General features: G+C 43.0%; 1 protein-coding gene across 4 annotated transcripts in view; it reads left to right on the top strand.

Moving 5' to 3' along the window:
- Window positions 1-27,368, top strand: part of BLVRA (biliverdin reductase A) — a 32,428-nt gene extending 5,060 nt beyond the window's left edge. Inside the window, exons 2-9 of one of the 4 annotated variants that reach the window (XM_075142938.1) lie at window positions 5,091-5,179; window positions 8,849-8,946; window positions 13,751-13,878; window positions 15,616-15,735; window positions 16,367-16,464; window positions 17,941-18,048; window positions 18,808-18,979; window positions 24,683-27,368. In XM_075142938.1, coding sequence (XP_074999039.1) covers window positions 13,760-13,878; window positions 15,616-15,735; window positions 16,367-16,464; window positions 17,941-18,048; window positions 18,808-18,979; window positions 24,683-24,956 — 891 coding nt within the window. In that variant the 5' untranslated portion in view covers window positions 5,091-5,179; window positions 8,849-8,946; window positions 13,751-13,759 and the 3' untranslated portion in view covers window positions 24,957-27,368. The remainder of the gene's footprint in view (window positions 1-5,090; window positions 5,180-8,848; window positions 8,947-13,750; window positions 13,879-15,615; window positions 15,736-16,366; window positions 16,465-17,940; window positions 18,049-18,807; window positions 18,980-24,682) is intronic. The other 3 variants (XM_075142939.1, XM_075142940.1, XM_075142937.1) reach the window with 3 other exon arrangements.
- The last annotated feature ends 313 nt before the right edge of the window (window positions 27,369-27,681 follow it).

Here is a 27,681-nt window from a genome sequence, read left to right as displayed (position 1 = left end):
GTGTCCAATGTAAGACAGAGTAGGCCTGTTTTTTACATTAGTATGGAGTACTTGAATTTGCAGTCTGAATGACCTGGAGTGCAGTCTGTTAGAAACAGCCCTGAGATGTTTTAGGTGCGTCATCCAGAAGTCAGGATAACCAGTACTGGTGCCTGCTGGAAATGTTTGCTCTGGGAAACATGTTTTTCATTTGGACTTTGTAATCTTCTCAAATGGAAACAGCTTAGCAAAACTTTGATTTTGAAATCTATTTTATGTTTACTTGTTTGCATAATAAAGTGGAATAGCTATCCTTGTACTTAGCCCAGTATTTAGAAAGATAAGACATACTGTCTGTTCTTATATGCCTGGCATCTGCAATGAGGCCTTAAGACTAAGGGCTGTTGAAGAAATCTTTTCAAAATAAATAGTTCATTTGCCTGACTGCCTTACTGCTACAGTATTCTGACAGGTGTTTCCAACCCAGTCCTTCCTGGGTAGGTCCTGGTGACAACCAGCCTGATCTAGTAATATTTGCAATATAGGCACAATGAAAACACAGCAAAAGAACCATAAAAATATCTGTATTACATGATAATATAAACAGGGCCTAAAGTGGATTGATGGCAGCTGGTGCTCTGTTTTAGGGGAGAGAAGAGCATCACATCCTTTCTCCCCTTGCCCTCTGAGCAGGGAATGTGGCAACGCAATTCTCTGGGTGCGATGAGCCCAGTTTTTCTGTTAAAACTCCACCAGAAAGGATGCTGCTTTCTCAGGATGGCAGAGGTGGAGAACACAGTCTTTATTCTCTGCTGTCTCTGAAGAAGGCCTAATTTTTCACCAGGGAAATGCATGATGCACTTTTTTTTCCAAATGCAAGGTCAGCAGTTTTCTTATGTTCATGTACTCAGGTTGAAAGAGCACCTTTCAGAAAAACTGCTGGTCCACTGCAGCTTACCATCATCCCCATCAGTTGGCTAGTACCTTCCCAGCATCAAATGTCCTGTAATATCAGAAACACAATGTTCCTGTTTTTGAAATGTGGGAGGGAAGTCCTCCTATCCTAGGTGCTGCTAAGTTATCAGCTCCTCAGGAAGCATGGAGGTGCTGATAACCCTGGAGATTACGTTTCTTTTGGTTAAATGACTACTAAATGAAGCTTCAACTCTTCATCTTTTGCCTTTGGGATCTCATACTGCCATGCTGACAGAGATGGCCTTTTTCATTAAGAGAGTCGTCATGAGCAGGCAGAACTGATGCAGTTGCCAAGTCACTCTCCATCATATTTGAAAAGTCATGGCAATCAGGCAAAGTCCCCAGTGACTGGAAAAAAGGAAATATCACACCCATGGCAGGGGAGTTGGACTAGATGATCTTTAAAGGTCCTTCCAACCCAAACCATTTGATCATTCTAACAAAAAGAAGTTCAAAGTACATTCCTTTACAGTCTGCTCATTGTTATTTTTAATTTCCAGCTCCTACATCACCTTATTTTTGCTTATATGCCTACCTGGCATAAACTTTCCTATTCCAGACTGCAGAACTAAAATCTGCGTGGTCAGGAGGGAAACCCAGCCAGCCTGAAAGAAAATGTAGTCAAATGGCTTGTGACCTGCAAGTCCGGCTCATAAGCCATTGTTTGGCCACACTCTTACACTCTTTCTCCAACTCAATTTAATCCTAACCAAAGCCAGTGGATCCAAGTGGACTCGGAGGACAGATCATTGCAGACAGTTGTCAGTTACGTATTCGGAGCTGCTGAGGCTCCATTGCTCCTTTATCCACACAAGTCTGACCATGGGAGGGGAGAACAGAGATTTATTGTCCGATAGCTGAGGCAGACATCTATAAAACAGTGACAGCTTACAAATACCTGTGTGTAGTGTTTGTGTTTATGATACTAGTGTAGGATGCTTTGTGTTTTCCATTTCTAATGATAAAAAAAGAGGTGATTTGTCTGAAACTCAGTTTGTGGAGAGGCCACACTCATGCCTGAGATGTGAATGACTTAAATAACAGAAATTAGTCTTACACAGTGAGTTTCTTTCCCAGAACCTCAAAATGCTCTGTTGAGTTATGCTAGCAGAAGGTAAGGAGGAAAGGAGGGATTTAGACCGAGATTTAGAAAAGCTGCAAGGCTGAATAAAGTAATGGGCAGGATTGCTGTTACATTTTTAAAATATCTTTAATGATACCATTGGTAACATAGGATGGTGGTGGTTCAATACAGCCATTCTCTTCTTTTCAGAACTTAGTGACCTCTTTGGTTACTTAAAGGGATGGTGCAGTTAGGGGCATGAACTTGAGGAGGGGACAGAGCTCTTACCTTATAAGAGTAATTGTTAAATCACTTCACCAAAATACTGCAGAAAAAATCCAATGGACTGAGTATTGTCTGCTCCTGAACCTTTGCAGTAACTGTTTTAGTTGTTGCAAAGTTAAGCCGTTGTGCCAATCCTGCCTTTGACGGGATACTATCCATTTGTTCAGCCACAGTTGTTCTAAATAAAATACTGGTCCACATTAAGTAGATCCACTTGGTAGAGGAATTGAAAGAGTGGTACTTTGTTGTTTTGTCCCGATTAGGGACAACCATGCTGGTTCTGAATAGGTTGTGTATTTAAAATACTCCTCTGAGCAGGCATTCAGCTTCACTAAAGCCTTCAAGCTCCACATCTTTGAAGGCACATTATGAGGAGTAAAGGCTTTTTTAAAGCCTATTCGCCAATTATAGTTATTTTTACAGAGATTTTGGTGGGGGTCATGAGTCTTGTAGGTGCTGCCAGCAGCTTCACCGGTCCCAAATCAACAAGATTTAACAAAGTATGTAGAACCTACAGTGCCCCTAATACACTGGCACAATGCATCCTGTGTCCTTCTCCAGCTGTGGACCCAACCATCAGGTTATGATTTTAAATGAGTTTTGTATTCATTACACATCCATGTGCAAGATGGGAATACCTGATCTGGGAGTTGCAATATGTATTCATTTCTCCTTAGACATGTTTTTAGTATTAGTAGTTGTTGGAGTGGCTTGAGCCAAGTAGGATCTTCTGCTTTGCTTGCAGTTGGACCCAACTTGATGGTTGTTTTTTAGGTCCTTTTGGAGACTTTTTGGACCACTGAATCTGGTGATGGTGGATCTGTAAAGAGGCAGACAGTTGTAAATAGGAACCGTTTTGTAGGTCATTCTTTTGCTTGTTTGTCAAGCCTGTGCGTGGGCCTGAGCGTGTCAGGCTCTAGGTTGGCACACTTGAAGGTGTGGCATGCTCAGAGCTGCCTGACTGTACAGGCAAATCAAAACTAGTAGGTAATTTAACCATCTTCTTGGCATATAAAACTACCTCTCTGCTTGTAGAAATTGTAGGGTTTGATGGAGGTAGACCTAGGAATTGGAAGGGGAGACGTCAAGTTTGCTTTTGCAATTTGTCTGGTTATACACAAAGAAAGCATTGTTCTTCCTAAAACTTTGCATGGGACCTAATGTGCAGTTGAAGTACTGTGGGAAATATGCTTTTACAGCATTCCTGTAACCTTTTAAATTTTTTTTTAATTAATTTTCTTATCAGCATGATTTAAGTAGGATACCAAACGCCCCCTCTAGTGGCTGATATTTTGGTAAAGGTGTTTTCAGTTTCTTGGGGCAATTTTAACAGATGAGTAGCATGTCAGGACTACTTGCCTGCTAAACCACATTGATCTGCAGACTATCTCTTCATGAGGGACCAGGCTGGTGGCTGGCCTGTACGATTCTTGAGTGTCGCAATGCCCAATAACATGAAAAATACTGCGCTCTAAAGTTAGGAGGGATTTGAGTAACCTCGGTTGTTAATCTTTATTCAAGACCTATTTTTTTTTCCTACTCTCAAGCAATTGCTGCCATTAGTAGACTTCCAAAATTTAGTGGGAATGGAGAGCATCCACTGCATTTTTCAGGCCCTACTGAGGAGTGGTAGACTGATAAAATGGCGTTAGCCATTGCATGCATCATTTTTAAGATTACAACGTTATGCAAAACTTTATCTACTTCCCAAGTTATCTTAATCTAGTTATTAAAAAAAACTTTCTATCACTCTCAATTTATTTTAGAAGGTGAAAACATTTTTGCTGGGGTAGGGGAAGAGAAAGTTGGCTAAAAAAATACACTCGTCTGACCAGCTACAATTTATGTGTATATTGTTTGCTCTGAAGAGAGTATGGGGGAGGCCCCGGTGTTATGATTTGCCATCATGCTAATGATGGAGGCAGAGGGTTTCATCAGCCATGGTAAGCAGTATCTTTATGGAGACTGCAGTGTGTAGCAGGAATGCTTTTTTTGTTTTGGGAATTCTCAAAATAGGTCAGCCTGTCACGGTGTGACCTTTAGTGGACCGGAAGATAGGTATCATCTATTGGGTTGAGTCCATAAAGATATTAAAAGGCCATACTTATGGCTGGATATGTGTTTGGTTCTTGTGCCTACTAATATTACAGTAAACAGCAAAAGCTCTTATTTCTTAATGTACTTGTAGGAGTATGCTCATTGATATCAATGGGATTATTTGCAATTAAAGCTAAGCATGCATATAATTCCTGGTAGGGTTTGGGTTTCAGATGAATTTAACAGCAAGAGAAAGGAAAGAAAAAAGATATTTTTGTGTCATGCATTATATGGCATTGTTTTATATAGATATTTCAATACAAACCTTAGTTATAGCCACCTTTCCTGGATGTCTGATCCGTGTGGGATTTCCTACAACGAAGAAGAGAAGTTATAATAATACCTATTCTTACATTGCACTTATCATCAGTAGGTCTGAGAGTGGTTTACAGAAGAGAGAGATATCCCCTGTTCTGGAATTGGGAGGACTGACAGGGAAAGGGGATATGATTTGCTTGCTGTAGGTCACCCAGTAAATTTCTGGAAGAAAGTAGGAATACAGCCTGGAAACACAGCTTCCCTGCTTCTGCCCAGCCCAGCTCTGCATTCATGACACCCTCTGAAGAAGAAAATTCTAGTAGAAAGGACTGCAGTAATGGGCAGGCAAATTCAGGGGCAGATGTAGTAATTGAGAAGATATTTCAGAACATTTTTATGTAATTGTCCATCATCACTTTCATTTGTATTACAGCAAAGGCTTGGAGGCCACTCCTGGTATTGGAGTTTACCTGCAAAACACTCGTGAATCTATCAAGTGAGGTGGAGAAGCCTCTTCTCTTGGTAGGCGACACAGCAAAACCAAAATGAGCAGCATAGGGAGGGAAGGGAAAGTGCTGAGATTATTTGGCATGTCTCAGCTCCCTGCCCTGTCAGCTACACCTCTTGTGGTTAGCTCCGAGTAAAGTTTCCCCAAAAAGGCAGGTATGGATGAGTAGTCCTCCTATTTTTTTTTTAATGGAACATGAAAAGCTCTCAATTTTAAGAAGTGTAAGAGTCAGCACAAACCAGCAATGTCTTTGTATGAAATAGGTGTTTAAGCAGAGTCTCAGTAGTTAATGTTCAGCTAATTAGCCATGCGGAGATTTTACTCTGGTGGCTTTATTGTTCTGCAGGAAATCCAGGGGACAAGGTTCACAATCCACAGAGACCTGGCAGAGTTCAACTCTGTGACAGCTTTAGTGTTTGTGTGGCCATTAAGTCAAAAAAGTGGTGGAGGACATGTTTCCTGCCATTTTTTCCTTTGAGTTAGTACCATTTTTAGCTTTACTCAGGGTTATTTTCTCCAGCCAGTGTTCAGGCACAGACTGGTACTGTAGCAATAATATTGTTTGATCCCATGGAAAATTAGGATCTGTGAATTGCTGATAGCTCCATACCATAGCTCATTCTCCTGAGTGCTCATCTAAAATTGGACTTCACTCCAAAGTAATAGACAGTCGCTTGTTAAAACACTCTTCTCTTCTTCTACCACCATGGACAAATTCACTTTCAAAAATTGTTACAGCACATTAAAGCCTGAAAGATTTTTTTGGGACTGTTTGTGGCTCTCTTTGCTTTGGTCATATACTAATTTGCCACATACAAGCAGCCTTTTGGTTAAAGAATAGCTGTAATGAGGCTGCAGTTATATGGGATTGTTGATTTACCCACCAGAAGTTTCACAAGGCTCTCTGTAATTCACTCCAGAGTAGTTCCTGGAAACTTAACATTAGAAGTAAGGGTTTGGGTTTTTTTTTAAGGGGATATTTTTATAAAATGAAAAGTGGAGCCCTTCATGTCTTCCTCTTAAGTTTTTTTCAGGTGCCCCAAAGCAGACTCAGTTCTTTCCTGGATACTTTCAGCCTTAACAGTAATAGGTATATCCAAATGTAATTTGGCTCTCAGAGTTTCAAACAAAATGAGCCTGACTGAGGACTTAGCTTCTCTACACTTCTCTGGGACTCCATCTCAAAAGTGTTATTTGCCTTTGTTTTTCCTCTTCAGAATAGCAACCAAATCTGAACCACAAAGGATGGCTATACACAGAGAACAGGACAAAATGTTCATTCATAGCCATGCACGCATGTCACAGCACTTCTGATTCAGTTCCTCCACAGGGTGGAATATGTCGTGTATTAAAAACAGATCTTCAGATTCTTCCAGTACCTCTCACGGTTTTGTGAAATGTTTCTGCTGCAAGTATGGAGTTGCTGTGGAGAGCAATCTCACTGTGACAGGAATCTGGACTGTTGCAGACTATGGAGTTAGTAGAGTTAAGTTGCAGAAGTATGTTTTAATAAAAGTTTTCCTTTCTACTTAAGTATATTAATGCTGGAGACAGTATATCTGTGACAAGTGCAGTCATTTATTATTAACCATCACTGTATATAGTAAAGGTGCTTGTTTGGCAGCTGTAACACAGCATCTGGCCATATCTCAATATAACTACATCAACTTCAGTTTTGGCAGCCAGCTGGAAAACCAGAATTTAATCAGAAAGCCTGGGCAAATAAGCCTGCATATACATGTAAACGAATGCAGGTGTATTGTTCAAATGACATTTAAAAGTCAGGAAGAAAAGCCCACTCTGGCTGTTTCCAAGGTACAGTGGTGCCAGTCAGGATGAGAGACTCTTTTCTGCTGGCAAATCTCTGCTAGAGTTGGTGCCTCGAAAGTGTAACTCACCTGCCAGAGCCTGCGTGCCTGCCAGGAAACTGTGGCCTGGGTTGTGGTACCTGGAGAGATGGGTGTGAGAGGTGGAGAGGTGCTGCGGAGGGTTGATACTTAAGACCGTAACAAACAACTCTCACAGGAAATGTATGTCGTTGCTCTACAACTTCTAGGTGCTGTTGTTTTCCTCTGAAATGTGGAGACTGTCAAAGGTTTTGGCAGGTTTTTGAGAAAATTTCTGACTCTCATTGTATGTTCAATTAATGTTTTAAAGAGAAGTAACAGAGTGTTGGGAGTTACCTTCCTGACTGTCTCTTGCAGAAGGACTTTACTTTTGTTTCTAGGTTGCAGCAAAGACAGAACAAAAACACAAACTCCTGCTGCAGCATGTTACCATCCAACAATTATTTTCTTTGCCTCCATTTCTGTTTTTCTTCAAGTTCTGCCTTTACTTAGGATTAGTGAGGCCTGTGTTGGGTCAGCTTCCCAAAGGTACTTCAGCACATACAGAGGTTAAAGTGCATAAGTGGTTTCCTGCAGAACAAAGGGTATTTATGCCTTTGAGTAGGCTGCTAAATTGGAGCATTTGTGCAGATCTTCCCTTTTAAAAAACAACACTAAGAAAAGTCACACTGTTCAGCTTCTGCTTTCTCTGCGCCAGGCAGATGCGTCTGGCTATGAGTAGACAATATGAGAGTAAGATGTGGTGGCACAGGCTGTAACATGTATGAACACCCTGAGTACAGCATCTGCCAGGACTCTGGGTATTTGAAATCAGAGATGTAGGGCTGGAAGGGACCTCAGGGTTTCAAGTTGTTGATTTTACAGTGACTGCTGCTGTCTGACCCTAAAAACTTCTGTTGAGGAAGATGCTGCAACCCCCATCTCAGGGCTTTGCTGCCATAACATTTTCTATGATGTCTAATCCACAAGTCCGCTGCAAAGGGAGCTCTGGAGAGCTTCCTCGGTCCAGCATGGTTTATTAAGGGGAAAATACTGTGTTGAATCTGACAGCCTGAGAGGGGCAAGGCTGCGCAGCTCCATGGCCCCTGGTCCAGCCAGTAGTGAGGCCAAAAATGTATTCCCAGTCAGCAATGTACACAGAGCACACGTATATATCATGTATATACACTTGTTCGTGGCCGGCCACACAGACCACAGACAGAGCACTAGCAGCACCAGCAGCCACATCCTCCTCCCCACTCTGGCTGAGCAGGATGGAGGTCCGCTAGTGAGAAAATATATATATGTACATGTGTACAAGGTGGCTCCCTCCAGCAGCCGGGCTCAGACACTCCGTCTGCCCAGTAGCTGCCCCTGAATCCCAGTCTCCCCAGTTGCTGCGCCCTGGCCATATGAGTCCCCCTGTACTCTTAGGAGCAGTGGGAGGTGGCTGCCAGATCAGTAGGGATTGTATTGTGTATTTTTAAGTGGCAGGAAGGACATGACAACATATGTTAGCACTCAGGTTTGGTACAGTTATAGATTTAATGTGAGCAAAGATCTGACAGGTATAGAAGGGTGTGCTGGAGAGATTGAAAATTGCCAAAGAATTACTGTGGGAATGAAATGGTTCAACTGCTGAGTATGCAAAAGTGAACTAGCCTTGACAGCAGTATTTTCAGACTAAGTACTCATCTGCGAGGTTTCTGCTATTCTTAAGATACATGTGGCAGTAAAGTGGTAGTAATTTGAAGTAGCACACTTAAAAAGACCAGGCTGGGAGTGCTTCAGGAAAGACTACCACATCACTGTTATGCTATTGCAGGTGACATTAATTGCAAATTATTTTGATTTCAGATGTGAGTCACTCATTCATACCTGTGGGAACAAGACTTTGAAAACTGCAGGGAGAATGCATGAAGCTTACTGAAATTCTCTATATATCATGAGAGAAGGTACCCGTTCTTATCCTGTAATGTCTAGATATGCCATGAAAGATTTTCTCGGAGGGGAGATAATTCTTAAGTTCTGCCTTTTATCTTGCCTCTGCCCTGGCTTTGCATGGCCTTAGCGGTGTTGCACAAAACAGAGGTAAGCCTCACTTCCCTAAAGCTTACCTCTGTGAGGTAAGCTTTTTGAGATGTAGGGACTGAAGTTCCACTGTGATTGCACTGGGGAGGAACACGTTTGCTGGGTGACCGATCCCTTTGGGCATTGCCTGTTTTGCTGCTGAATATTCCTGTTTTACTGCGAAATTTTGCAAGAATACTTGGATATAGAGTACTTTTTTTGCCACAGAATGGTCTGTATCTATTCAATGGAGGAAATAAGCAGCACAAGCACAGAAAACTCAACAGAGAACAGAAGGGTGACGGGACAATGATATATTGGTGTAGGATAAATTATCTTCTTCAGCTAGATACCTTTCTTGGGTCTGCTTCTCAGTGTCATGCAGGGCTCATCTCCCTCAGTAAGAGGAGCCACTTGTTCAGGCTGTCAGTGGGGAAGAGCCCAAAAGACATCCTTTTCTAATCTTCTCACCAGCCGCTTTGCTTTCATACAGCCAGTTAGGAAAGAGAAAACTTAGCAGAAAAATGCTTTTGGACACCGGCTGATGTACTGTTATATCACTTACTGTACAACTTTTCAGTATGACAGGAGCCAAAGTTCAGCAGCCTTGAAAATGTCTCTGAAATCTTTTTGTCAAAGCTTTAATTGAGGTCACCTATTGTAAGAAAAAGGTATGGAAGGCGGGCACAGCAGCTTACCGTTTGGGCTTCCTCTTTCATCGTTTTTGTACTTGAAAGATAACTGTAGGTGTTATCCTAGTATAAAGGTTTGAATTAAGGAATAAATCTTCATATATCCATCTGGACTCTCAGATGAGTATTCTTTATTCCGCTCTTATCTGGTTGATGACTGTTCCAAAAACCATCTAATTTACTTTTCTCCCTGAGCAGCTCCAGGATTTGTTGTGTGAGCAAAATCAGGGTAATAAAAAGCAGCAGCAGGGATGCAGACGTAGTGATTTTTCTCTTAGCTACGTGCATAAGCAAAGGTTCTGTAATGTACATTTAGTACCTGTCTCTTTCTGTGTGGATACCGTATTAGCCTGCAAACCCTTGACCTGGACCAAATAGCTGGTTGCTATGGCAACAGGTTGCATAGTAACAGGTTTTTTTCCTAGGTTGAAATCATCTTGCTTCTCTTAAATGTGACTTTTGGGGAGGTCAGAAGTTGTTTATCAGATGAAACTAGGAAAGTTTTTCAAAGGAGAGGCAAAAATGTCGATGTTCAGCAACCTGAGCATTTGCCGAGAGATGTTCTTTGTTAACGGCAGTGGAAGAAGGTAGTCGGCTCCCCCACCACCTCCATTTCGTTGAAGCAGAGGTCAGCAGCTCACTAGAAAAAAAAGCAGTTATTGGAAACAAGATGACTGTAGGAGCTTCAGGGGAATTTGTCTCTTGCACAACTCCCACTCCCAATCCCGCTAAAGGCAGTAGGCAAATATTAACAGCTTAACACTCCAGTAACCTTGAAAATTTCTGAACTTAAAGTAAGCCACTGATCAGCTGCTCTCCAGCTGGACTGCTTCTAAACCTCTGCTGACCTGGTCCTGATTCACACTGGAGCCCTTTATGAATCTAAATTTTAAAGAACTAAAACACTTCAGAAGAGCAGTTTTTTTGTTTTTTTGATGGCTCTGCTTGGCAAGGTCCTGTGGGAGACTGCCCTGGGGGGCGGAGGGGCTGACGTTGATCTGCATGGACGACCAGAGCACAGATGCCCCACTCCAGTGTGCTGCAAGCAGAGCCAAGCGTGGCAGAAAGCCGGAGTGGATCGGCAGGGACCTCCTCACTGAGCTCAAACACAAAAAGAAAGAGCACAAGCTGGGAGGGACATAGAGACAGTGGCCAAGCTTTCAGGGACAGAGCTGGGAAAGGCAAAGCTTGACTGGAGCCGAAATGAGCTATCGGAAGGGTTTCTCTGCGTACACAGGCAACAAAAAGAAGGCTGAGAAAATATAAGCCTGCTGCTCAGTGGGGCCAGAGTGAAGGAAATTAAAGGTACTTGATGCCTTTTTTTGCTGTGGCTTTCACTAGTAAGGTCTGTCCTCAGACCTCCTGGGTTTCTAAGTCTGCTAACAGAGTCTGTGGGAATGTAGCATTACCTACAGTAGAAGACGACAGTGATACAGCTTTTGAGCTAATTGGATGTACAGCAGCCCCTGGCAGCAGACAAGGTACATCCGAGGGTGCTGAGGGACTTCGTTGATGTCACTGCGAAGCCACTTGGCAATCAGGGGAGGTTCCTGGTGACTGGAAAAGGGCAAGTATTACCTCATCTTCAATGCTGTTAAATGTCTTATTAATCACCTGGACGATAGGATAGAGAGCAGCTTCGACAAGTCTGTGGATGAAATCAAACCAGGGGGAGTGGTCAATACACCAGAGGGGCCTGGACAGGCTGGAGAAATGGCAGACAGGAACATCATGAAGTTCAGCAAAGGCAAAAGTAGAGTCCTGTGCACCAGTACAGGTTGGGGACTGCCCGGCTGGAAAGTCAGAAAGTGCCCTGCAGATGTTGGTGGACAAGCTGAACCGCAGGCCACAGCATGCTTTTCTGGCAAAGAAGGCCAACTGTGTCCTGGACTGTATTAGCAAGAGTGTGGCCAAGAGGACCTGGCTACACCTGCAGTGCTGTGTCCAGTTTTGTGTACCCTGGTACGAGAAATAAGTTAAATACAGGAGCAAGTCTGGTGGAGAGCCACCAAGATGGTCAGGGGGCTGGAGCAGATAATGAACGAGGATTTGTCCAGCCTCCAGAAGAGAAGGGTAAGGGAAGTAGTATTGCTACCTACAGCTTTCTGATGGGAGGATGTAGAGGAGCTGGAGCTACACTCTTTTGGGAAATTTGCAGTGAAATGGCAAAAGGCAACGCAGGAAACTGAGTAGATACTAAGAAGTTCTTTCTGTAAGGGTGGTCAAACGCTGTAGCAGAGGCCCTGGGAGGTTGCCGGATTCCCATCCGTGGGGACAGTCAGAACTTGGCGTGGACCTGGTGCGGCTGAGTGGGGTTTGGATTGGGTGACCTCCAGGGGCTCCTTCCAGCCGAGATCATTCTGCAAGTCTCGGTCTCTTTTCTCTTTGGCCATAGAGAAAAGCGAGTGTAACTGAGAGCCCAGACCAGGACTCTGCCTGTGGGTGGAACTGAAAATGGGTTGTGTGGTCATGTTACCCTCCTTTCCCCTCTCTCTCTCAGCCCTATACATCTCTCGTCCTTGGTGAGCAGCATCATCAAGTTATACCTCAAATATTTGGTAATGACATGTCACTGTAATCCCCCTAGAGAACTCTTCCAATATCACTCATTTCTGCTTTTGTATTAAACACACTGCTGTGTGTTTTACCCTTGTACCCTTTTGGCATATATAAAGTAAGCAGAGTTCAACACAGACAGGAATATATATGTAGACAGGAGCTTATAGAAAAACAAAATCCAGACGTAACTTGTGGTTGGAGAGGGGTTTTCTTTTACTTCTTTTTTTTGTGCCAGTTGATGTAATTTCTTAGCAGCTGTCAACCTCTAGTACTGTCAGAACAGTCACTTACGGCCGTGCTGCTGCACTGTGATCCCATCAGACAAGAGGCGCAAGGAGGAGTGAAGTGGGGTCGTCCATTTATCCATTTAAGTCTCAGAAGGATTTGAAGGGCTGCAGCCAGGTAGTGGAAGCGATCAAAAGAGTTCACTCGGGTGAAGGGATCGGCAGCAGCAGGAAGGAGAACACCTTAACAGAAAAAACAGAGTTTGAAGGGATGCTGTCATAGGATGGAAGGAAGAAAAAATGCAGAGGGGCTGACTTGGCTTGGTTTTAGGCCGTTTTTCCTGTCAACCTTAAAATTACAAAGTGTTGCTAGTCTTCAGGGTGGTGGAACCGTCCAGGTTTGAAAGGTTACACCGGTTGCCCAGTGCTTCCGCAAATCATAAAACCAGCAGAAGAATTTATTACCAGTGGCCCAGCAGCCCGGCCAGCCAGTGCAATACCTGGCTCGTCCTTCAAATCGTGTAATTGTGGCAGGAATGTGCTTTTGGGAGATGTAAATCTTGAGGACATGCCTGCTTGTCATTAAAGAGATGGCAGAGCTTTTTTCGTGCATGGAAATGTCAAGCAAGCATCTTGACCAAATTATCAGATGCTTGGTTGCATCTTGACATTGTAGGACGTGCCAGCAGTTACATGGGGGAAGAAAAGATGCTCTTTGCTTCCTGTCCCAAAGTATTCCGACTATGCTGCTGTGCACTGTGAATGTCCATGTGGCAGCCCGGAGCAGGCTGTGCTGCAGATGCTCAGGAAGTCAGCAGGGTTTATATAAAGCTCTGCTGGGTTTGCAGAACCTTTTGGCTCCTTTCCAGCATGGAAGCAGTGATATAAATAGAAGAATGTCTCACTTTGAAGTCTGCCTTCTATTCACGGAAAGGAAGAACTTTGTGCTGGAGCTGTGATATAATAGCTGTTGCAAGTCTCAAGACCAGTCCTATGACAGGCTGAACCGCTTGACCACATTTCAATGGGATGCAAGTGAGCTCAGTAGCCTATAGCATCACATCTCTGTTAGCTGGTTGCTGACACCTGAATAAGGTTTGGCTGTATGAAAGCAGGGCTCAAGAGTAATCCATCCTCCCACCTCCTCGCCCAGCTGCTCCTCTCCCTGCTAAAAGAAAAAAAATAATTGCTTTTTTTTTTTTCCCTTTGGTCAGATTAACAAAATGTTTGGGACTGTGGTGGTTGGAGTTGGAATTGCTGGCTTAGCACGGATCCGAGACTTGATGAATCCGATGCCTTCCAGCCCTTCTGAGCACCTGAAACTCTTTGGATTTGTATCCAGGTTAGAAATTTCATCTTAACATGTTTAATATGGATATTGTAATGTTTCTTTCTTCCTGTGCACATGCCTTTCCATGTGGAGGACTATTATTTGAGGGGGGCAGAGGATGAATATCCAAAGTTTTATATTTCTCTTATAATTAAGGCTGTCTGAAAAGGGAAAGTTTATGCAAATATGCCTGTCATTCTGAGTGGCAGCTAGGAAATGAGCACAGAAAGCTTTGCAAGAAGGAACAAATAGGTTACCTCAGTGAGATACCTTGCAAAAATGACTACAATAAAAGCTGAGAGACATTCTCGCTGCAGGATCTGTGTGATAAAAAGAAATGCAATTCTGTTTGACTGGAATTTCCTGTAGGTTTAGGATGGTACAGACAATAATTACACTAATGAGCTAATGTCTGCATGAAATTTATAGAAATGGTTAAAAAACGTAAGATGTTTCACAATGTTTGTAAAAACTTCTTTTACAAAAACGCGTGTTGTAAAGCTCCTAACACTGCAACTTCATTGTAAAGTTCTATTTTTTTTTTTTTAAACCAAATGCTGAACCTGTAGATGTCTTTAAAGAAAAATCTCATAATTTAGTACATACAGTAAGGTTGCCTCTTAGAGAGCAACTTTATGGTTTTTCTCACTAGCTTGGAGCCATGGAAATTTAGCAGGACTGTGTTACGCATATACCTCCCTCTGAGCATCCCTGCTAGACTGTCTGCCCCATAACAGCGGAGCATAAAGGTTTTAAATAGGCGGTACATGTAGGGACCTCAGACTGTGAATGTATTTTTCCAGCTATATTTAAATCATGCAGTCAGGGTTGTTTGAGACTGAAAGGACCTATTGGTCATCCAATTTATCTCCCTGCCAAATACACTCTTGGTTCCCTGGTGCCTTTGCTAGCGCTACGGCTAGCCTTGAACAACACTGAAGATAGGGTTTCCACTACTTCTGTTGAGAAACAGTGCTGTCAAAACGCAGGGTTCACAGACAGCTTGCTTGGATATGTTGCCTTGCTCTTTGCATTCCAGTCACATACAAACATTACCTGTCTTTGTTTTCGTGTCCTGCTTGTGGCCTACCCTCATGCCGTCTGTCAGCTATCCTAACACTGTCAAGGTGTCTGCTCCAGCCTTTACTAATGCAAAGGGCTTTTGGGGGGAGTGTGTGTGTTTCATTTTCAGGTGGAGATGTGCTCAGGGTGGTGGCCAAGAGAGCCTTTCCCTTAGCACTGACATGGTGTGTGTTTTGCAACGTATGAGCCATCATAGCCAAGTGTCTGCTTTGTCCCTCTCCTGCTTGTCCGAACTTGTTGTAGCTGCGTGTGGCCCCGCCAACTCAAGTGCTTTTGCCCATGTTGTCCAGCATGGTGGGAAGTTCTCCCATAGGAGTACTGCCCTCTTTCAAGTCAGTCTTTTAAAGTGGCTTTTTTGTAATGATGCTTATTAAAAAACAAAACACCAAAACTAAAAAGCACTTTACACTTCAGTAGCGGGACAGTTTCTGTACTGATACCACGACCTATACACCGACCCATCTGTTTTCTTCTTTTGTGCACTCCACTTCTGTCTGTAAGTGCTCGTGCCCTTCCTGGATTACAAGCTGCCTTTGTTCTACCCTGGTTGAACTCAGTAAGACAGTGGTCCATGGGAACAATTTCTAAGTGCTGCTGCACAACATGCAGTTGGGAAGAATGGACTGTGATGGTTATGCTCTGGTTGTATTTATGCTAAATACGCAGGAGAAGTTTTGGCAATATTAATGAGGCCAAGCAGATTAGCCTGGAAGATGCTCTAAGAAGCAAAGACATCCATGCAGCCTTCATCAGCACAGAGAACAGAAGTCATGAAGAAACCATCAGGTATTTTGAGGTGGTTTTTTTTCCCTTTTCCCACCCTTTTCCCTGTAATTTAGAAGCATAGAGGAGCTGTGTAAGGCTGTTGCAGGAGAGGATGTGGATACTGGAGGAAACGCCGTCAGACTAGAAGCCTGAAGTGAATGATAGCGAGTTCCCTAGAACGCCCAATAAGCCCTGGAAGAGGGTAGGATTTAAGATGCATTCATTTCCCAAGTAATTCCAATGGCATACCTCTAGGCCTGCGTTTGATGTACAGGCAGCTTAAAACAGGATTCAAAGCCTTTCCTCACAGATTACATAGAGGAAGGGCACTCCAGTGCCCCACTCCAGCCACTCAAGAGTCTGGAAGTTAGAAATTGCAGTGCTCAACACTGCGGCATTTTAGTGCCTTGATGTAGGTGAGTGAGGGAGTTCTGTGGAAAAAGGAGAATTAAAACCCAGCTCTACTGGTGTTTACATGTGTGATGTAGCCACCACACCATCCTTGCTAGGAAACTTGCCATTTATTTCTGTTACTCTGCGTTGTGGATTTCCCCATGTGGGTCTGACTGTGGGAATGAGAAGCAGCTTGCACAGTGGAAAGAGATGATGACGATGATATACTTTTTAAAGACTGATCTCCTATCCCTTTCAGAATGTTTTTAGAAGCTGGGAAACATGTCCTCGTTGAGTACCCCATGGCTTTGTCTGCTAAGGCGGCCCATGAGCTCTGGGAGATGGCTGAACAGAAAGGTAATGGCATTTGTTCTCAAGGGTGTAAACAGTATTACCTGTTTGGTAGCACCAAAGGCGTCAAACTCAAAGGCAGGGCTCCAGTCTACTATTAATCATGACATACAAGGGAGTATGCCTGTCTCAGAGATTTGTCAATCTAGGATTTAAGACGTGTGTCAATGGGGAAGTAAATACACAAATGTCAAGGCGAAGAGTAAGGTACGTTTGCCCTCTGTCCTGGTTTTGGCTGGGATAGAGTTAAATTTCTTCCTAGTGCTGTGTTTTGGATTTCGTATGAGAAGACCAGGATACCCTCACAAAAGCACTGGTATCTGCTTTTGACACTTAAGAATGCAGTTAGAGAAGGAAACTTCTGTCGCAGTGATCGTAAAGCACTTAATGAATGTAGCCATTGGATTTATGCACTTCCCTGACCTCTCCCTGAAAATAAAACTGGAAACGGCTCTCCTAGCTTCTAGCATTTGTGATGTGCTGATCACACACAGCTGCTCATGCTATTGTAGGCCAGCAAAGCATCCCCTGTCTGAAAGACAGCTTGTCTCTAAGCAAGATCTCTTTATTTCTGGTAAGCGTGTGGGCCCATCCTTGTGGTGCCAAGGATCAGAAGCTGGCAGTTCAGTTGAGGCCAGTGGGGATGTATGGGACTGCAAGGAACAAGAATGGTGCTGGGCAGGAGCAGAGTGCAAACTGTTTGGACAAGCTGCACTATTTTACCACTGCTTCTTAACAATTTTCTTTGTGACTTTTGTCCTAAAACACCGGAGGTATAGGATTTCTGCTTTGCTCTTTCCCTGTACCAACACCATTTACTGCCTTGTTGCTTGCCAAAAGGCTTCCCATTGAGCAGAATTTATGCCTCTTTGAAGCAGCAACAGTTACTGTCAGCAGCCTAAATTGACTCTCCTGGAAACCTTCCAGAAAAACACATATTGAATGAGGGCCACATTCAACGGGTATTGGATAGCCTCCATTCCAAAGTAGCCCAATTAATTGCAGTGGAGGGAGGTACGCCTTAACATGTTGTTACAATCTGAGTCTGAGTATTATCCTATTTTTTCCCCTCCTTTTTCTTTCCTACTACCCTGGGAGGAAAAATGCAGAACAAGGAAATGTGAGGGGAAAGAGGCCAAGAATTAATCCATCTTTTATTTTGAAGACTCATGTTTCAGCCTTAGTTGGGTATTGGGTTTCATTACAGAGTTTCTGTTAAACATAGTGGCTACTGTTCCTGTAGTCTCTATATTTGTTGTCTCCTGAAAATCCTTAACCCAGATTGATGCCTCAGCACAGGACCCATGTTTGGTTTTCCTCCTGACATCATTTTGCCAGCCATGCGTGAGAACATTTCCCACTGGTGGCTGGTGAAGCCTTTACTGCTTAGACGTGCCTTTGATTCACACAGAAAGCTCTTATTTAATCTGTCCTGATTTTTGGTGTGTGTGGGTTTTTTTGTTCTTTTTTTTTTAATGGCAGGTAAAGTACTCCATGTGGAGCACATTGAGCTTCTGACGGAAGAGTACAAGCAGCTGAAAAAAGAGGTGGCTGGGAAAGACCTGGTGAAGGGAACATTGCATTTCACAGGTCAGTAGCTATGAGGAAATCAAAGTCCATCCGGATTTGTCTGCCTCCTCCACAGGGACATTCCAGGCTTCATTCAGTCCTTCCAGGCTTCATTCAGTCCTTTTAGACAAGAGTCTGTCTATAAACTGACTAGAGACACAGGTATCCATTCTGGATATTTCCATGAAATTACAGAACTGTCTGGAAAGCACCTTTGCCTTAACAGTTGTCTTCTACGGGCTGTTGCTTTGTTAATCTCTTTCCGCTATCTGGTGAAGAATGCAAGCCCGTGCCTTGTTGTATGGAGGAGAGAGCACTTCTTCATCCCTTCTGTACTTTGGTGGTAGTGACCAATTTCTCATTCATATTGGTCTCAGAGAGAAGGATGAGCTCTGACGAAATGTCCCAATTTCTAGTGGGGACCTTTAGTCTTCTGTACTGGTGTTTGGCCCCAGAAGAGCTGGGAGAGATTTTCGAGCCATAGTTTTGTCCTTAATTTATTCCCTTGTTGAATCCACGTACACCCTCCTGTCCTCAACACGTCCTGAAGGGTTTGTTGTATATATACTTTGTGCAGCTTCCTCTGTCGTAGCTCACCAACTGATCCATTTCAAGGTTGACCATGTTTGTTGTCTTTCCTACTCAGTCCATCCATCCACTCATGGCTTTTCTACACCCTTATCTCTAAGCCTGTAATACTGCAGTTTCTTCAGCCTTTCCTACGCAGAGGGCATTATTCTCTTTCCCATTTCTCAAGGCTTTCTGTTGCTGTTGCACCAGGTAGTGTCCTCGATGAAAACAAAACAGGATTCCCAGCTTTCAGTGGAATTGCCCGACTGACTTGGCTGATTGACCTCTTTGGAGACCTCACTGTTACCTCTGCCACCAGAGAAAAGCAGAAGGATAAGAATTATTCCAGAATGACTGTTCATTTTCAGACGGCAAACAACAAGTGAGTAATGGCCGTGGCAGCAGGTGAGCCAGGCTCCTCAGGTATCATCTGCAGGAGTTCTGCATCCTCTCTTCCTCTTGTGGAAATGGGTGGATGCTGGCATGAAAGTGTACAAGAGAAACAGACCTGAAAACGCTTCCTATAGTAATCATGTTAAAAAGAGCCACCACTGTACAATGTCTACTGAAGAGCATGAGGAGGTTTAAAAGCTCTTTTCTGATGTCTGAATGCAGGAATGGTCCCATAATACATTTTACCATGCCCAAGACTGAAAGACCCTTCTCTTGCACTCTGAAAAATTGTTCAGAGGCAGGGTATTTTTTGTTTAGCATCAGACACTTGAGCTGTACATTGAAAGCTAACCTTTCTTTAAAGGTTGAAAATATATGACTGTTTGAAAAGGTAATGCACTAGTTATAATACTTAGCTTATAGCACTATAATACTTGTCCTAATATGTAGTACCAGATGGAGGTTAAGAGAAAATTATACATTTTGAGCAGAAGTATAATAAACTATTGAAAGGCCAACATGCAAGGTTTGCTCTTGACTAATGCCTAATCTGCAGTCGTGAAGTTTCCTCGATTTTTCCTGCGTAGGACAACAGTCTGTTTCTTGTCTTTTTGCTTTTGTTGCATGAGTGTATCAGGCTGAGTGAGAAACCCGCAGCCAGGATTACTTGTCATTTTTTCCAGTCATTGCACTATGACTTTCTTGCAGAAAATTCTTTCGATGATGCATTTTATAATAATTAGTTTGATCTCCCTTTTATTATATGATAACAATAGCCTTGCTATCAAATAGTATATTTTTAGTGGCCTTGCTATAAAATAGTATATTTTAAAATATTATATGACCATGAAGTAAGTCATCGGTGTTTCATACTGTGGATTGACTACTCAACTTAGTGCAAAGTCTGGTGGTGTATTTTGCTGGAAACTCTCCGGTGTGGTCATTCTGGGCTGTCCACATGGAGGTCCAGTCCTCTCAGACAGGTTGAAGTTACTTACGATGACAGTTTACTGCATGCTATAGATGCAACTTGAGAATTGTCTGACTACAGAGAAGTTATCCAAGCTCTATACGTTTCCTATAGGAGGTAGGAATGGTGATGGAACAATTTGTTCCTTTCCCTTCATTCCTGTTTTCCTGGTTTTCCAATAGCACGCTCTGCCTTTGAGACAGATGACCCCCTCATAGGCATATGACAAAAGGCAGATGAGAAGACTAGGGAGAGCAGCGGAAAATAAGACCCCATGGGAAAATATTCTGGCCTATCTTCGTTTGTAATAAATTACCCTTTTTGGTTGCACTTATACTGCTAGAACACTTAAAACAAAAAAAACCCCAACAACAATAAAATAAGAAAAAAACACCAAACATGAATGCTTACTTCTTTAAGAATTTTAGATAAGTGTTTAGTTAAAAAAGTAATACCCTGAAGGACTAGCTATTTGGGGAGTGAATAATCAGGGCTCATTTGAACTATTAGTTTCACCACAGGTCTAGTTAAGCATTTTATCAGCCAATCCTACAAAGCCCACTGCAGTTTGTCATGGGATTAGCATCTTGTCTTAGCAATCTTCCTCTCTCTTTAAATAAAACATCATTTCCAATTCCTTTTAAAATGCAGTTGTGAGAGGCCAGAACTCGGTGTACAAGCTCTGTTTACCCTCTTAGCAATTTGCCAGTAACACGAGTAGCTGTAAAGATCTGTATAGAGTGAGATTTTGAACTAATTCCAGCAGGTGGAACTAGTGGGTGGCTGAAACATTTCCCTGGCTGTCCTGTCTCCTAGGTAGTCCTTAGCTGCTATATATGGTATTTGCTAGATACAGAACAGTTTCTGGATTTCTGGTTTTTTTCCTGCTCTACACCGCTAACAGATACCCGCTCTTCTTAGCCCACTACTATTTGTATGGGTCAGTAAGTGTTTTGTCACCATGAGCTTTTTAATGACCTCGGGGACAGTCAGCTTTACGGCTCTGGGATAATTTACGCCGACTGGAAAGTTACATAGCGTTCCTGAATTCTGTTTGGTGGCGGGGCCATGTTTCCTGCTGACCTTCCCCCATTGACGTCAGTGGAGTTACAGCAGTAGAGAATTTGGCCCACTCTCCATCAAGTGAAGTTACGGCCCAGCAGTAATAGTGGTGGTGTTACGGGTTGAATTTGCCCAACCTTTATTTTGCTGAAGGATGGGAAAGGTCTGCACCTTTCCTGAGAGCATCCCATCCTTTTTTGAAAGACATGAATACACTAACCTTGAGAAATCAGGTTAATTCAGCCTATTTTCTGCCTTGGAAAATACAGCAGGTGCAGAATGCAGGAGCCTGTGTTCTGCTTGTTAAGCAGGGATTTGTGCAAAGGCTATAGTCTGTCTCTGCTGCGCGGCCCTGCTCATCTGTCTCTGGGTGGATTTTGGAGGTGTGTGTTAATGCCTGATGCCCAGCTATCTGAGAGATGACCTCTGCCTCTGTTGTGTTTCCAAGACAGTTGAGCTGACAACCTCTCGGTGATAAAATATTGAGCAAGGGAAAAGCCAAACCTCTACTGACAGCACGGCTGGTTTGGGACTGCAGTTCCTGTCCCAGGATTACAGAGCTTGGATTCAGTAAAAGTCAAAAATGAATTTTTAGTGCGAGCTGGAGAGATAATGATTTGGGCAGTGTCTCTTTTGATGTTAACTAGGGATGGGGTCTAACTGTCTAATTCCCATCCAAGGTAAGGTAGCTCCTTTTTGATTGCATGGTAAATAAAAAATATTGGCATTTTCAAAGCATGAAAAGGAAGATGTTGAAAAGAACACATATTCTGACAATAAACATTTGAAATGATGTTTTTATTTTATTGAGATCTAAGTTTACAAAGTCTAATAAAATAGCTTCAAATTGAACATCCATAAAAAAAATCTGCAGAAGTTGCTGCATAAAATATTAAGCTGAGTGGACCCAGAATTCTTTCAAGTGTGAAACCAGCTTAATTCTTCTGCAGGTACAAAGAGCGTTTGCTTCATTTCGGTTTATTGAGCTAGCACAGTCCAACTAGGGCCACTCATTATTTGAGGAAGCAAGGAATCAGAAAAGCGGAAAGTCTCTTCCAATCTCTGAATAAAATGTAGCTAGGAGAGCTTTACCAGTCTGAAGTCTGGAAAGACAGAATGACCATAGAAAGTCAGGGTGGTTTCTTCGCTGCAGATAGTGCTTGCTTTGTAAAAAGTCAGTGTAAAAGTGGTTTGTTAGTGTTTGGTTAAACTTTCTTTTTCTTCCTTAACTGTCAAACATATTTAATGTGGCTTTATTCAGCTACCAAAAATTCTGGATTTGTTGCTTCTAAGTAACACTACTAAGACTTCTAAATAACTAACTACATCCCTAGCCAGATAAGAGTTGATACAAGGCTTTAATAAAAATGGGTAAATTATCTATTAAAAAACCAGCAGCCCTTCACAATTTTCTGACATAAAATGCAATCCTGTTTCTCAAGCTAGAAAATTGCTTAAATAATGTGCAGACTTGCAGCATACCTATCTTTATAGCAAAAAGGGACTAATTTTAGTGTAGAAATTGTTGTTAATTAAAAATTAATACGTTTTGGTTACCAATCAAGTAGAATCAACCTCTCTTTGGGAAAATAACTAAAAATCCAATCGCAGAGAAGATAAATCTATTAGTAAACCCAACAGTTTCTTGCTCACTGATCTAAATCAGTCATTTTAATCACTTTGATTAAATTCTGCCCACTCTGCATGATTGTGCTTCTGGTTCCGTGGGTTCCCTAAGCTAGAGCAGAAGAAAGCATGCACTTGAGCCTGACCATTGGTGTGCATCTGCTCTAGATCACCCCAGGGAGGTGACCCTGCATTGACACTGCCTGTTTTGGATCATATCGTGGACTCCCAGCTATCTTTGCTTATGGTGGAGATCTTTGCTTATGCCTGCCCAGTTGTTTCTTCATACCTGCCTACCTGAGATAAAGCAGCTTTGAATAACAGTGGCCTGAACCCTCTGTGGCTGTTCGCTATCGTAAGAACGTAAAACTGGCTCTGTCGAGTCAGAGTAAAACCCAGCTTGCTCAATGGCCTGCCTCTGGTCGAGGTCAACAGACGGCACCTCGGGGAAGGAGGATGAGGACACAGAAAACACCAAGTGATACACCTAGTGAGCACCTTTCTGGCCTGCAGTGACACGTAGCTTTGGGACTTCCTGAAACGCATGGTGTCTTTGCATTTATTAGTCCTCTGAGGATTTTTTCTGGTGCATTCTTGCAAGCTGTGATTTGGGTCCTTTTTTTTTTTATCCTCCGGTTGTTTTATTCTGTTCAGTCAGGTTCATCTTGCCATGCTTAATTTGTAGGGCATGTGTGTGGCAGTGCAGGTGAGCAAAGAGTAACTGATACAATGGTATGAATATAGAAACTGGATTCTAAAGCATAAAAGATGAGAGGTGCAGAATCATTAAACTCTGTAGAATGTGTTCAGGGTAAACTGACAGGGACTTTCTTTCCAGATCTAATGATATTGAAGATTTAATGGGCAGTACTTGGAGACAGAATTTATTCTTCCGTGGTATTGATGCCCTCATAATTTGTGAGTGGCAGACTAAAGTGGGCCATAAAGGACTGTGGAAGGGCCATCAATAACCAAGTAAGAAAAATAATATGCATCCTCTAAACACAGGCAGTAGTGAGTGCTGATGAATGAGCTGCAGAAAGGTAATGGCACGGTTTAGGCAGTTGACAAAAGAGCAGGAAGGGAGGATCGTGGCTGTGGCTGGTATTGAGGACCATTCTTCAAAGCCTCTGCAAGGATTTGCAGTGTTGGGCCAGGGGGTCTGTTAAGACCCCTGAAGCAGTGCAGCATGTCCCATGGCTCCTCTTTCCTCAGCCAGACTGGGAAGTTGGGGAGGAAAGTGCGAGGACCTGTGAGTTATGCCAGCCAATAGCCAACACCACCAATGCTTGGCCTGGAGACTGTATCTATCATGTTGGCATAAGACAAGACTTTGCTCTGATGAAGAAAGACCTGCCTGAGAGTCTATGTAGCTGAAACAGGCAAATTGACATCTTCTGATGTAATCTCTAGGATCAACTTAGTGCTCCCAGTGGAGAGAAAGAAACGTATTTGAAAAGTTCAGAGAGTACAGACGCCAGTGTCTGCATGAGTGAACTTGCCGTCTGTCCAGCTCATCCTAAAGAGGTGGTGCTCAGCTTGCAGAGCAGCTCCTGGGTCATCATTATGTACCTGAGTGACATAAATTTATTCTCGCTGGAGGAATGACTAGACATTGAGGGCCTTGTGAGTTTAGCTGCGATTGAATCATGCACAAAATATTTGGATGTTTAACTGCACTTTTCATCCAAGTCCACAAGCAAACAGATTAAACTTCCCTCTTCCCTGTGAGATGGCTAGACATTGCTGGCTTCACTTTGTGCGTAGGGAAAACAAAGCTGGAGAGAGCTTGGATGGTGTGCTGAAAGTCATGGCATGAAGCAGTGGCAGAGTTAAGACTATTACCTGGTGTTCAACTCCGTAACCACAGGCATGTTGGTCAGAACATGTTACCTGAATATGCAATGACTGAAATTTAAAAATGGTGCATTTATTAGGGCATTTTCTGTAAATGCTGAGAAAAAAGCATAAACTGGAACTGTTGATTCCATTTCTTCATAAATACTCTTCTTTTTCTCTGCTCCTCCACACTAGACCTCTGACTTGGATTGAAGAAAGGGGACCAGGGATGAGACGTGAAAAGAAAATCAACTTCTGTTTCACAAGTGGTTGCCTGGAGAACTTCCCTCAAGCCCCAAGGTCTGCTGTAGGCCTTTTCATGCAGGATCAGAACCTCTTTGCCAAAAAACTGCTGGGCCAGGTATCCAAGGAGGAGCTGGCTGCTGAGAAATGGCGAATTTTGCGGTGTCTTGAGCTTGCCGAGGTGATCCAACAGCACTGTGAACAGCCAGAGAAAATCTGTTCCTGAGACTGCTCTTAGGGAAGGAGGAACATGGCAGACGGGAAAGCTGTAGGGCTAGAGCTCGCTGTTGCCATCAAGCAGTTGCTATTTCTGTTTCATTACCTTCTTTTTGACTAGTTGTGATTTCTAGGCTCTCTGGGTAGTCTGGAGAGCCTGGGCTATACCCCGTGCCTTCTGGTTTGCAGCAGAACAAAGCAACATTACTCTGCTCTGATCCACTGCTTCTCCTGAAAGGCATATAGGAACCTAGCAGCAACAAGCTTTCCTGCGATTCAGCTGGAAATGTCCCTGAGAGCAGATCCTGGAGGACTGCAAATACTAGATATGGTTTTCCCTCCTGAGGTTTTTTTTTCCCCTCAAGATACATCTGAAAATGAGATGTGTCTCATTTAGTAGTATTCATGTAATATTATCTAGAAAGAAGTATTAGCTAGAATTAAGTTTTAGATGGGTTTTCCACCTCTTTACTTGATCTGCAGAACTTGTGCCACCGCAGTCCTGACCTTTTCTTCCAGATGCCCTGAATCGTTCTGTGTGTTTGCTCTAATTGGCTGTTGTGCCTGTTTGGGGCTTTTTGTTGTGTTTTTTTTGGTTTTTTTTTTCACGTTGGAAATCATCTACCTTCAAATAGAATCTATACTGGTATCAAACCAGAATAGAAGAAATATCTTGTCTCTTGATAGATGCCATGTTGAGTTCACTCACTTAATTTCTCTGGTGCCCTGTGCCAACATGGAAATCTTTTTCCAGCAGAGATTAGAACAGTACATTAAAGTAACGCATTGCCTGCCTGCTTTCTACTGAATCTAAATATTTTTCTTTTTTTTGTACTGGAAGCAGCATGTTATTGTCCTTCATTTGTGTTCTGTGTCTAATTCAGCATGTGAACGGATCACTGCTAAAAATAATATACATCCTGCCTTTAAGAAAAAAATAACTAATGTGCTCCTGGAAACAGTGGAATTCATTAGAAATAGTGATAAAATTAGAGTAGAACTGTAGAAAATGGAGCAATTTGCAAATACAGCCATGCGGTTATGGCGTATGACACCTGTGGGGGTGGGTCTTTAGCATTTTACAGTAGTCCCAGTGTCACGTATGAAGACATTATCACTTCCCTAAAGAAGCATTTTAGTTTTAGGAGAAGCCTAAACAGCACACAATACTATTAACAATTCCTCCGATTGCCTTCTGCTTTCTAATTACAGCATCTGTCGACGCAATATTAATATAGCAGCAAACTTCAGTCTGTGCAGTTGCTCTTTCAAACACAGAACCATCATTTCTTTTCTACGTTATCACTTGGGCAATTTTTTAATAAGGGAGCATGTATGTTGTGAATGTATACATAATTACAGCCAGCCAATATTGATGGAAAAAGGTTGTCTTTTGGGTAAATCATGTTCATTCAGAAGTTGGATAGAGTTCGGTTAGTTGGAAACAGGGAAGGAAAGACTGTGCATTTTTTCCCAAATCAGTCAGATTTTAGGAGCAACTGGAGCTTGATATGTGAATAAATTCTGTGTGTGAAATTTGTGGAAACCTACTCTATCTGTTAAAATCAGTGAAAACCCTCCTACTGACTTCAATCCATGTGGGTTGGCAGCGGATTTGTGCAGGCAGATCATGCACTTGTCCATGCAAATGGACACCTTACTGAGCATTCACAGGGACTTCTTTACCAATGTGATGGACATTGCCTCGGCAGATCTGACGCTGTATGAAGGGGAAAAGTGGGTTTGTGGCAAAATGCAAAAAGTCCATCTGGGATCGGAATGAAATTAGAATCTGCTGTATACATCTATCTGCTATGTATGACAGCACATAAGAGGTCCTGTTACTTGACGAACTCCTCAGCTGTGAATATGGGGTGAATACCACTTGTTTACACACTAATTCACAACGGGTAGCTGGGGAGGGAGGGCAAAGGGAAGGGAGATTCATGCTCCCCATCTATAGGCATCAAAATTAGCCACCACGTCTCCCTGGGCGCGCTCTGCAGTTGCTGGTGAGAGCAGTATTCCTCTAAGAAGTGTGGAATAAATTCACAGGAGCTCTGTAGAGCAGCAGTATAACATTGTGCAGTGAATCACCCTCTGGAGAAGCTTGTTTCTATAGAGAGCACCTGGGGAAATTAGCTGGTTAATTTGAGCTAGGGAAGGCAGATGCCTAGAGCTGGATATCCTGCGCTCTCCTCCATCGCCCTCCCATTTCTCCCAGTGGAACTGCTTGCCTACTGCTGTCTGCCCTGCTCCTGGGAGCCTGCAGCATTCAAATGGCTTTTCCTTCAGCCCTGTGAATTTGCTGAGGTACTGTGATGGTTTGTATATGAGAGCTACTGGATGTCAAGCTTCAAATGTATGTATTGTTTAACCAGATGTCGAACTCGCCAATAAAATATTGGAGCTCTTAATCATTCCTTTTAGTTCCTGTTGTCCTTCATTAGCAGTTCCCATTGCCTGTGCTGAAAGTAGCTCTGTCCCGACGGCTTCTTTTTCCCTCTTTCGCTCCTTGAGCCCTGTGAAATCCTGCCAGCGACTACAGGCTGTAATCCTATCCTAAAGCCTTCAGCTGTCTCCCTCTCCTGTTTCAAAGTTTTGAATACAAGTCTGGTGGGGTTTGTGACCTTATCTCAACTCGTGAGCCCTCCCACAAAATTCCTGCCCTTCCGGTCCCATCTGATTCCTGCCCAGGAATACTGGCGAGTCTGAATCTTGGCTGTACGCTTTCA

The sequence above is a fragment of the Calonectris borealis genome, chromosome 2 (genome assembly GCF_964195595.1).
Source record: "Calonectris borealis chromosome 2, bCalBor7.hap1.2, whole genome shotgun sequence".
Lineage (NCBI taxonomy): Eukaryota > Metazoa > Chordata > Aves > Procellariiformes > Procellariidae > Calonectris > Calonectris borealis.
Note: the sequence above shows the minus strand (reverse complement) of the source record. Positions and strands in the feature narration are given on the sequence as shown.